At 44.0% G+C, this 11,822-nt stretch overlaps 2 protein-coding genes across 2 annotated transcripts; one reads left to right on the top strand and one right to left on the bottom strand.

The window, feature by feature from the left end:
- Window positions 1–860: 860 nt before the first annotated feature.
- Window positions 861–2,201, bottom strand: LOC141022319 (BTB/POZ and MATH domain-containing protein 2-like). Its single transcript, XM_073498603.1, has one exon. The coding sequence runs from the start codon at window positions 2,199–2,201 to the stop codon at window positions 861–863; it is 1,341 nt and encodes a 446-aa protein (XP_073354704.1).
- Window positions 2,202–2,695: 494 nt separating this feature from the next.
- Window positions 2,696–3,919, top strand: LOC109736320 (BTB/POZ and MATH domain-containing protein 2-like). Its single transcript, XM_020295547.2, has 2 exons — window positions 2,696–2,861; window positions 2,907–3,919. The coding sequence occupies exons 1-2, from the start codon at window positions 2,696–2,698 to the stop codon at window positions 3,917–3,919; spliced, it is 1,179 nt and encodes a 392-aa protein (XP_020151136.2).
- The last annotated feature ends 7,903 nt before the right edge of the window (window positions 3,920–11,822 follow it).

Below are 11,822 nucleotides of genomic sequence, written 5' to 3'. Positions count from 1 at the left end.
TTTGGTGTGATTGCTTCAATCCCTAGCTCTTGAGCCCCAAATTTTATTGTATTCATCTAAGATTCAGAAATCTTGATGTATGAGATCTTCTAGTGCTATCTAGAGAAGAATTTATTGTATCACATATTTAATAATAATGAAAGAGGATTTGGGTGGCGTCGACACGTGGTTTTCCCCCTCAAGTTTGGGGGGGGGGGGGTCCACGTAAATCCGGTGTCTTTGTGTTGATGCTTGATGTTGTCCAGAAAGTTACTCCTACCACCAAATAGTGTCCCGGAAGCGTCTTGTGTGCCGAGTTACTAGTTTTCTATGTATATATGCTGCGGATTTACTCCTTCGCGATCGGCCGCTCCAGCACTCGATTCGAACCAGCGCACAAGGCAAAACATGATTTCCAGGCAGGGCCCACCACGTGTGACAACCAGCCAACAAGGGATGGTGTTGTGCACATCCACACGAAGGCACCATCGTCAAGGCCCACCCAGAATCAACACTAATCGCCCCCCCTGATTTTCAGGGGGCCCACCTTAATTAATCCCCTAATCCTCAAAGAAAACAACTGCCTACTTTCCAAATCAGGAGCTGTCCGAAACCGAGCGCTCCAACGAGCGCGCGCGAGTTAGCAATCCCCTATATGCTGTTGCATATATTTTTTCCGTGCTAAGCAAGGCTCCTTGAGTGTGACAAATCCTCTCCCAGCTCTTACCTCCTCTTTTAACATGGTAGGAGGTGAGAAGGTATTGTTTTCACGAAAATCCATCTCTGCACCCGAGCTCAATTTTCATGACTTCATTTTTCATCATTTTCTAGCAAAATATAAAAAGGATCTACATGATGCACACAAACACAATTATGTTTGATCAATTTTTAGACGACCAAGAAATGAAGGTAGCAATATCACGAGTCAGGTCGGGATGAATAGGGGTTCGACGATCAGGTGTCTCGCTTGAAGACGTGTGCGTTTCAATGCTCCTAGAGCAACCAAGATGCATGTGGTGAGTCGGTTCAGGTAGTTTATCCCCTTCGGTTGTCCTGAGGACGAGCCCGTGGTTGTCGTCTTCCTCCCATTGTTGAATTCTTCGCCGGCGATCTTGGTGGGTTGCAAGCTTGGACAATAAATCCTTCAATAGACCGGGGTTGCTTTTACACAGATGGCCGAAGCCGTCGGTTGCCATGACTGCATTTAGTGTGGTCGAGGACGTGAGGAGAAACTCGAAGCATGCCTCCCTGAGACGGTGACAGCCATGTTGCTCAGCCAGCAGCAGCGTGGTCGCCGCCGTGCTCGCATCGATGTGAGTCCACAGTTTGTCCTCGCAGACCAGCTTGAGCCTCTCCATGTCGTACCTGTCAGCGGCCTTCAAGAGATCCTGAGCCATCGCAGCACCATCCTCTATTGTCTCCGGCGGAAGCTCGTCGGTGTATGCAAAGTGCAGCAGATTCATGAACACCTCGGCTCTCATGTCGTCGATCCGTACGTATGCGTTGCGCTCTTCCATCGCGCCATAAAGCTCGGCCTCGAATACCGGCGACCGCGCCGCGAGCACGCACCGGTGCGCCGCAAAAGTCTCCCCGCCGACGTCGAGCATCACGTCTGCGCCCTGCTTGCTCCGCAGGAGGTCACCGAAGTGTTGGGCCCAGTCGGGCGGTGGTATGGCGGCCACGACGGGCCGCGGAGGCGGTGCAGTCTCTCTAAGGAACTCGACCACCGTGATGTTGCACCTGACCCAGAAACAGTCGTCCTTGAGGAGGAATTCTTCGAGCTCTTCAAGCCGGATGAAATTTTCATAGCCGCAGAAGGCACCAATGCACGCAAACCGGCGTATGACCCCGGCGCCAGGTCTACGGTACCGCGGCATCGGCTCCCCGGTGGTTGGGTCGAGGACGTCGAACCCGATCTCGGCCTCGACGGCGCGGCCGGCGGCGGCATCGTCAAGAACGGCGAAGACGGAGACGGAGTCGTCGGCCTCCACGCGATTGCCGTTGGGGTAGAAGGCGATGTGCCAGCCAGTTGTGCCTCCTACATAGAAGGATTTGGACCGGAGCCCCTTGCCGGTGTCGAAGCTCTTGCTCATCCATGAATATCCTTGGATCTTGAGCACGTGCTGCACGGTCGTCCTGCTAGCGCGGAGGGTGGTGTTTGGGATGGACTGGTGAACGGCGACGGGGTGCTGATGCGACAACGCTGCTTGTCCGGCGGCCATCGCCTGCAGCCGGTGACCGTGGATGTCTACGGTTTATTATTGGAAACCCTAATGTTGTTTTTTATTGGAGAAGATAGGAGGACCATAATGAAAACTCTAGCGTCTACGTATCTGATTCATATAATAGTCACACGTGTAACTGTAGCAGGAGTCAGGAGACATACAAATAACTCCAAGGTGGGTTTTTTTCTCTTTTTGCATCGAACTCCAAGGTGGTTTGCCCGTCTCAACAAGGACACACATACAATACAAGTGTAATGCATACCTTTTTTTTGCAACTGTGTCTCAACAAGGATACATACATACATACATACATACCGTCTCGTATACCATCTGCCTGTGGGTCATCTCCACAAGATTTACGGACCCAGCACGAGTCGACCGATCGGGAGTTGATAAGAGCCGATCAAAAGCAGGTACACCTAGACATACGGAAAACCTAAATAAGATCGATCACCGGCATACCCACCCGCATCTTTTTGCCGCTGCCGGCGATGACCATCAGACTCGACGTCAGAGCTCCCACCGGCGTCGCGGTCTCAGACTCCACCCTCCGGGCCAGCATTACGAGCGTGCACCACGTGCTCAATATTCAAGGATACTCATCGATGATGAACAGCTTCCCCATCGGCAAAGCCCTCCGATCGGAATCCTTCCGCGGTGGAGGCCGCACTAGCTGGCACATCGACTTCTAACCCAACGGAGAAAGTCGCGAGAGCAGCGGTTTCGTGTCCATCCATGCTGTTCTTGATGCTGCCTACCTCGCCGTGAAGGCAGATATCGGGTTCGACATGCTCGACTCCACCGGGGAGCTGCTGCCGCGCTACGCTAAAGCTAGTAGCGACGTGTGCAATTTTCGTCTGGTCGGCGCTTACCGGGGCTACGACAAATTCATTGCGAGGGAGGAGCTGAAACTCCTCGACTGTTTCTCGGTCAGGTGCAACATCACAGTCATGGAGTTCTTTGCGGGCGGCGCCACCCCTTGCCCTCGTCCTCTACGACCCGTCGTGCCACCGCCTGATTGGCGTCGTGAGCTTTTGCAGAACGGGCAGGGTGCAGACGTGAGGTTCCTAGTTGGCAGGGAGACTTTCCCCGCGCACCGCTGCATGCTTGCGGCGCGGTCGCCGGTGTTCAAAGCGGAACTCTTTGGCGTGATGAAAGAGAGCAGCGCCGCCGGCATAGATATCCACGGGATGAGGCCCGAGGTATTCAGGAATCTGCTGCGGTTTGTGTACACCGAGGAACTACCACCCGTGACAGAAGAAGAGCAGGATGAGGCTGCTATGACCCAGCATCTCCTGGAAGCCGCTGACAGGTATGGCATGGAGAGGCTCAAGCTGCTCTGTGAGGACAGGTTGTGCGAGCACATCAATGTCAGCACGGTGGTGACCACGCTGGTGCTAGCTGAGCAACATGGCTGCCCCGGGCTCAAGGAGGCATGCTTCCAGTTCCTCCTCGATTCCAATTCAACCACACTGGAGGCAGTCATGGCAACTGATGACTTTGACAATATTCTTAGTAACAGCTGTCCTAATCTATTGAAAGAGTTGATGTCGAGGCTTGCTTCCTCTGCCTCTCTCCACGATTGGCAAATAATTGATCGATTGGAGGAGGAAGACGACCTTACCCTCTGCACAACCGAAGGGGGTGAGCTCCCTGAACCGGCTCATGGCATCTTGCCTTTGGGAGCGAGAGCACCAAAACGCATGCGTCTTTAAGCATCCAACCCGCACGTGGATTTTTAGAGCTCGGGTTTCTGGACACCCCTTATCCTTACCCTCCAACATTGTTTTGAGATTCGTGCTAGACAACTAATTTAGTACATCAGATTTTCTTTTTTTTTGTTTCTTGAAAATAAAACAACATATGAACATCAAACTTTGCAAGACACCAAAACATTCTAACTAGAATGTGAGAAAAAACTTTCAGATTTTTTTGTCAAACATAAATATACGAAATTAGATTTTTTGTATTAAAAAATATACTTTTTAGTATTTATATTGCACGAAAAATTTCGAAAGTTTTTCCTACATTCTAGTAAGAATGTTTTGTTGAGCTGCCAAGTTTGAAGTTCATATATTGTTTTATATGGGAGCAACAAAAAAGACAAATATACTCGCACGAATCGCGATGCAAAAATGAGTGGCTAGATAAGGGGTGTCCCAAAGCCTATGCTCTACCAACTCCTACTTAACGTTCATCAAGCTGAGTTCAAAGGTTATAAGAAACATAGCAGCCATCGTCTTCTCACGTTCTCGACAGCCGCCTCACCCAAATCTTACCAGACGTGTCCTACCTCCGGTCTTCCATTCCTCTCGCAGGTGCAAGAGACTAGTAGTGGTTGGGCTAAGTCTCGTCTCGCCCGACGTCCCAAGTATAAGTCGTACGCGCACCCTACACGCGGATGAATCACTACTCCTAGTATATATAGAGATAGAAATGGATTTAGATGGTTGAGTTGAGCTTGGGAGAGGAGGTCCATGGGCATGAGGGAAGACCATGCCACGGATCAATGAGGTGGCAAAAGTGAGACCACATAATGATGATGATAGGAGGCCATGCCACGGATCAATGAGGTGGCAAAAGCATGTGAAAATCAAACTAAATTTTCTTAATTCAGTGGAGCTATTCTATTCTACTTTTTTTAGGGTGTCAAAAATCTATTGTTCGAGAGTTTGTAATTTATATTTCTAATGTTCATGGCCACAATAATTAGGGTGCCAAAAATCAATTGTTCATAATTTATATTTCTAATGTTCATTGCCACAATAAGGAACTTACCTTTCATTCTTAACGACCTAGACACACCAGTCCAAAGCTCCAGGAGATTTGTACGTCTTTTTCATGAAGACATGTGTGGAAATTCAATTTTGGTTGAGACACGAACAGACATGTATATGCACTGAGCGAACAGTCATTCATTCATGGGGAATAACCAAAGAAGCATGCATCAATTCGTTGATTCATGGGAAATAATCAAAAGGATTCAGCCAGCTAGCCAGCCAATCTTGGAGTTGGCCCTAGCGATTCAGTCAAAGACTTGAAATCAAAATCATCATCGCCACCACAACCTCATAACATTCAGCGGCAACAAGCTCGGATAGATTTACATATCCTAGAAAGACATGCGGGATCACATGCTACATATCAACTTCCCTCGCTCCTCCCGTCCATGAGAATGCCACTTCCTGTAATATTCAAAGAAACGGCCGAGTCAGGTCTCTCTCTAATCTAATGAACACAACAACCCATCGCTAATACTTGGTAAAATATCAAGTAGATAATATATATCTCTTCTTATCCAATCATATCAAACAAGACCAAGAATCACTTGGACCAGAAATATGAACTCCAAAGGCCAATCTTATCGGCGACACAATAGCATAACCATGATCGGGAACTTAAATCTAGAAATCAACATCATCTGGACATAAAGTTATAAACGATAACTCTAACTTCATATGTTCTCCGGCGGTAACTTGCTAACACAAATGTTGTCCCTTTTGGTGCTTAAAAAGAATTAGGCACATTTATTATGGTCATGCTATGAGTGGATGTCACGTTAAATTTGTGATTCTAAGACTGGAAATCAAAGTCCATTATTTCTCCACTATTTAGATGTAGGTCCAACGTCAAACCATCCGATGGAGCTCAATAGGTGGAATGGAACATATATGTAATTGGGGAGTTAGGGAGAAGATGCATACCAGGGGCTCTGAATGCTGACCAAAAGAAACAAAAAGTTGCTGGTTCGATCCTCCATTTCTTCCTGCAGTAGATCTCATGCAGGCAGGCCAACAGACTTGCTGGTGATATTGGACGCCTTCTCCCTCGCTTACACGATCACTTCAGCACCTGCACGAGGAAACAACATAAGGGAAAAAGGGCAAACTAGACCCCGGTTATCAATATAATAGAAACAAAAAATGAAACCCTGCAAATCTGGAGTTCAGGGAACATAATAGATCGGGAGTTCCGCCGCCGCAAGCTTCTGTCCCCACCAAAAACCAATCGGGACCCTGTTCCGGCATCCTGCCGGAGGGGGGGGGGGAACCCTCACCGGTGGCCATCTTCATCATCCCGGTGCTATCCATGACGAGGAGGGAGTAGTTCACCCTCGGGGCTGAGGGTATGTACCAGTAGCTATGTGTTTGATCTCTCTCTCTCTCTCTCTCTCATGTTCTTGGTGATTCGATCTTGATGTATCGCGAGCTTTGCTATTATAGTTGGATATTATGTTGCTTCTCCCCCTCTACTCTCTTGTAATGGATTGAGTTTTCCCTTTGAAGTAATCTTATCGGATTGAGTCTTTAATGATTTGAGAACACTTGATGTATGTCTTGCCGTGCTTATCTGTGGTGACAATGGGATATCATGTGATTCACTTGATGTATGTTTTGGTGATCGACTTGCGGGTTCCGTCCATGAACCTATGCATAGGGGTTGGCACACGTGTTCGTCTTGATTCTCCGGTAGAAACATTGGGGCACTCTTTGAGGTTCTATGTGTTGGTTGAATAGATGAATCTGAGATTGTGTGATGCATATCATATAATCATACCCACGGATACTTGAGGTGACATTAGGGTTTTGGTTGATTTGTGTCTTAAGGTGTTATTCTAGTACGAACTCTAAGTCTGTTTGTGACACTTATAGGAATAGCCCAACGGATTGATTGGAAAGAATAACTTTGAGGTGGTTTCGTACCCTACCATAATCTCTTCGTTTGTTCTCCGCTATTAGTGACTTTGGAGTGACTCTTTGTTGCATGTTGAGGGATAGTTATATGATCCAATTATGTTATTATTGTTGAGAGAACTTGCACTAGTGAAAGTATGAACCCTAGGCCTTGTTTCAACGCATTGCAATACCGTTTGTGCTCATTTTTATCATTAGTTACCTTGCTGTTTTTATATTTTCAGCTTACAAAAACCTTTATCTACCATCCATATTGCACTTGTATCACCATCTCTTCGCCGAACTAGTGCACCTATACAATTTACCATTGTATTGGGTGTGTTGGGGACACAAGAGACTCTTTGTTATTTGGTTGCAGGGTTGTTTGAGAGAGACCATCTTCATCCTACGCCTCCGATGGATTGATAAACCTTAGGTCATCCACTTGAGGAAAATTTGCTACTGTCCTACAAACCTCTGCACTTGGAGGCCCAACAACGTCTACAAGAAGAAGGTTGCGTAGTAGACATCAAGCTCTTTTCTGGCGTCGTTGCCGGGGAGGTGACTGCTTGAAGGTATATCTTTAGATCTTGCAATCGAATCTTTTAGTTTCTTGTTTTATCACTAGTTTAGTCTATAAAAGAAAACTACAAAAAAATGGAATTGAGTTTTGCCTCATACGCTTCATCTTTTTAATATCTTTGTGAGTATGATGGAAAGGAAAATTGTGCTCAAGTGCTAGAAGAAGAAATCTATAGAATGTTTGGCACTAAATATTTGAATGATGAGCATGATTGCAATGTTGTTAGTATGAATTCCTTGAATATCCATGATGCTAATGATATGCAAAGCCACAAGCTTGGGGAAGCTATGTTTGATGAAGATGATATTTTTAGTCCCCCAAGCTTTGATGAGAAAATTTACTATGATGAAAGCATGCCTCCTATCTATGATGATTATTGTGATGACACATATGCTTTAAAGAATAATGATAACCATGAAACTTTTCATCTTGATCTTAATTTTCAATCACGTGATAGTTATTTTGTTGAGTTTGCTCCCACTATTGTTGATGAGAATAAATTTTCTTATGTGGAGAGTAGTAAAATTTCTATGCTTGTAGATCATGAAAAGAATGATTTAGGTGCTGGTTATATTGTTGAATTCATTCATGATGCTACTGAAAGTTATTATGAGGGAGGAATGTATGCTTGTAGGAATTGCAATAATATCAAGTTTCCTCTCTATGTGCTTAAAGTTTTGAAGTTATGCTTGTTTTACCTTCCTATGCAAGTTGATTCTTGTTCCCATCAGTTGTTTGCTCACAAAATCCCTATGCATAGGAAGTGGGTTAGACTTAAATGTGCTAGTCATATTCTTCATGATGCTCTCTTTATGTTTCAATTCTTATCTTGTATGTGAGCATCATTGAAATCATCATGCCTAGCTAGGGGCATTAAACGTTAGCGCTTGTTGGGAGGCAACCCAATTTTATTTTAGTTTCTTGCTTTTTGGTTCTTTTTAGGAATAAATAATCCATCTAGCTTATGTTTAGATGTTGTTTTATGTTCAAATTAGTTTTTGTGCCAAGTAGAACCTTTGGGAAGACTTGGGTGAAGTCTTTATGATCATGCTGTAAAAAACAGAAACTTTAGCGCTCACGAGATTAGCTAAAACTTTTTACTGGAGAGTGCTATTTAGTTGATTCTTTTTTAAGATGATTACTAGACAAATTCCTCAGGTCCACCAATTTATTTTAGAATTTTTGGAGTTCCAGAAGTTTGCATTAGTTACAGATTACTACAGACTGTTCTGTTTTTGACAGATTCTGTTTTCCGTGTGTTGTTTGCTTATTTTGATGACTCTATGGCTAGTAAAATAGTTTATAAACCATAGAGAAGTTGGAATACAGTAGGTTTAACACCAAAGAATGAGTTCATTACAGTACCATTAAGTGGTGTTTTGTTTTCTTTCGCTAACGGAGCTCACGAGATTTTCTGTTAAGTTTTGTGTTGTGAAGTTTTCAAGTTTTGGGTAAATATTCGATGGACTATGGAATAAGGAGTTACAAGAGCCTAAGCTTGGGGACCCCAAGGTAATATTCAAGGATAACCAAGAGCCTAAGTTTGGGGATGCCCTGGAAGGCATCCCCTCTTTCGTCTTCGTTCATCGGTAACTTTACTTGGAGCTATATTTTTATTCACCACATGATATGTGTTTTGCTTGGAGCGTCATTTTATTTTCTTTTGTTTTGCTTGCTGTTTGAATAAAATACCAAGATCTGAAATTCTTAAATGAGAGAGAGTCCTCATATAGCTACATAATTATTTAACTACTCATTGATCTTCACTTATATATTTTTGGAGTAGTTTGTCATTTACTCGTGTGCTTCACTTATATCCTATGAGTAAATGGTTGAATGATTTGAATGTCATAAGTCTGAAATTATATACGTTTCATATGCCTTTCCCATGGGGAGTAATGCCTTTACATATAAGAAGTAAAGGTGGTAAATTTTTTGAAGGTTAGCAAACATTGTATTGGTCACTTGAACAATTCATGAAAGAATATTGAAGGAAGAGAGATTTCACATATAAATATACTATCTTGGACATCTTCTATGATTGTGGGTCCCATTAATTATTTTCAAACCTGAGCAAATTAGTTGAAGTTGGACAAGGAAGACAACATAATGAGTTATGCTTGGGTATATTTGTATAAGCTATATTGTTATGGATCCTCTAACATGTGGTGCTTGCTATTTAGAATCCTTTGCTAGCCAAAATATCTGTACTAAGCGGGAATACTGCTTGTGCATCCAAAATCCTTGAACCAAGTTCCTTCCATGAGTGTCCACCATATCTACCTATGCGGTATTTACCTGCCGTTCCAAGTAAATTTGCATGTGCCAAACTCTAAACCTTCAAATAATAATCTGTTTTGTATGCCCGAATCGCTCATGTAGCGACTAGGGGCTAGCAGTATCTTCCATGCTAGGTGGGTTATTCTCATGATGAGTGGACTCCGCTCATCATTCACGAGAAAATGGCCGGTAACTGGGATGCCCAGTCCCATGATCAAAAGATCAAAATCAAATAAAAAATAATTGCAAACAAAACTCCCCCAGGATTGATGTTAGTTGGAGGCACCTGTTGTTTCGAGCAAGCCATGGATTGATGATTGTTGGTGGAGGGGGAGTAAAAATCTTTACCTTTCTGTTTGGGAACCGCCTATAATGTATGTAGTATGGAAGATATTGGGAACTCTTGGTCGTTATGTTGACAATGAAAGCATACCTCTCAAAATTATTTTCATCTATGTTTTTGCTTCGAGCTTTGGCACCTCTACAAATCCCTGCTTCCCTCTGCGAAGGGCCTATCCTTTACTTTTATGCAAGAGTCAGTAGTATTCCTCCTCATTCCAACCTACTCTTTAGTTGGCAAGCATCATGTGGTGGAGAAAGATCTAAGCATATATGGCCATTCAAATATATTTGATCATGAATTATTATTGTTGACAATTATCTATATGATAAATAAGTTGGGAGGCGAAACATTAAGCCCCTATCTTTCTCTGTGTTCGATGGATGCTATTTGTTCTAAAAATATGCTTTGAGTGGTAGCAATCATGGAAGACTAAATGATAGTTGAGTATGTGGAGTTTGCTAAATCAAAGCTCTGACATAGACTCTTCCTGAAAATAAGATGAATTGCAATTGTTTGATGACTGAGAACATAGTTTGTTAGTTTTCAAGAAAGTTTATGATCTATACTTTAACATGTGAATAGTTTGTTACTTGATCATGAAAAGTTCTATGAGTTGAGCTACTGTTATGACATATAATGATGCTAGAAAAGGTGATTGAAATTATCATTGATCAAACTTATGCACCTGCTAGCATTCACACTTCATAAATTCTTTCTTTTATCATTTACCTCCTCGAGGACGAGCAGGAATTAAGCTGATACGTCTCCAACGTATCTATAATTTATGAAGTATTCATGCTATTATATTATCCATCTTGGATGTTTTATGGGCTCTACTATGCACTTTTATATTGTTTTTGGGACTAACCTATTGACCCAGAGCCTAGTGCCAGTTCCTATTTTATCCCTTGTTTCAGTGTTTCGAAGAAAAGGAATATCAAACGGAGTCAAAACGGAATGAAACCTTTTGGAGAAGTTATTTTTGGAAGGAAAGCAACCCGGGAGACTTGGAGTGCACGTCAGGAAAGCAACGAGGGAGGCACGAGGCAGGGGGCGCCCACCCCCCTGGGCGCGCCCTCCACCCTCGTGGGCCGCTCGTGGCTCCCCTGATGTATTTCTTCCACCTATATATATCCATATACCCTAAAACGATCGGGGAACATAATAGATCGGGAGTTCTGCCGCCGCAAGCTTCTGTAGCCACCAAAAACCAATCGGGACCCTGTTCTGGCACCCTGCCGGAGGGGGGAACCCTCACCGGTGGCCATCTTCATCATCCCGGCGCTCTCCATGACGAGGAGGGAGTAGTTCACCCTCGGGGCTGAGGGTATGTACCAGTAGCTATGTGTTTGATCTGTCTCTCTCTCTCTCTCTCTCTCTCTCTCTCGTGTTCTCGGTGATTCAATCTTGATGTATCGCGAGCTTTGCTATTATAGTTGGATCTTATGTTGCTTCTCCCCCTCTACTCTCTTGTAATGGATTGAGTTTTCCCTTTGAAGTAATCTTATCGGATTGAGTCTTTAATGATTTGAGAGCACTTGATGTATGTCTTGCCGTGCTTATCTGTGGTGACAATGGGATATCACGTGATTCACTTGATGTATGTTTTGGTGATCAACTTGCGGGTTCCGCCCATGAACCTATGCATAGGGGTTGGCACACGTTTTCGTCTTGATTCTCCGGTAGAAACTTTGGGGCACTCTTTGAGGTTCTATGTGTTGGTTGAATAGATGAATCTG

The sequence above is a fragment of the Aegilops tauschii genome, chromosome 5 (genome assembly GCF_002575655.3).
Source record: "Aegilops tauschii subsp. strangulata cultivar AL8/78 chromosome 5, Aet v6.0, whole genome shotgun sequence".
Lineage (NCBI taxonomy): Eukaryota > Viridiplantae > Streptophyta > Magnoliopsida > Poales > Poaceae > Aegilops > Aegilops tauschii.
The sequence above is the reverse complement of the archived record's forward strand: the minus strand, read 5'-3'. Positions and strand labels throughout refer to the sequence as shown.

Coding starts and splice junctions, on each gene's coding strand:
- LOC141022319 (XM_073498603.1), bottom strand. CDS start 2,201: ATGGCCGCCGGACAAGCAGCGTTGTCGCATCAGCACCCCGTCGCCGTT.
- LOC109736320 (XM_020295547.2), top strand. CDS start 2,696: ATGACCATCAGACTCGACGTCAGAGCTCCCACCGGCGTCGCGGTCTCA. Junction 2,862..2,906: donor CCGATCGGAATCCTTCCGCG/GTGGAGGCCGCA, acceptor AACCCAACGGAG/AAAGTCGCGAGAGCAGCGGT.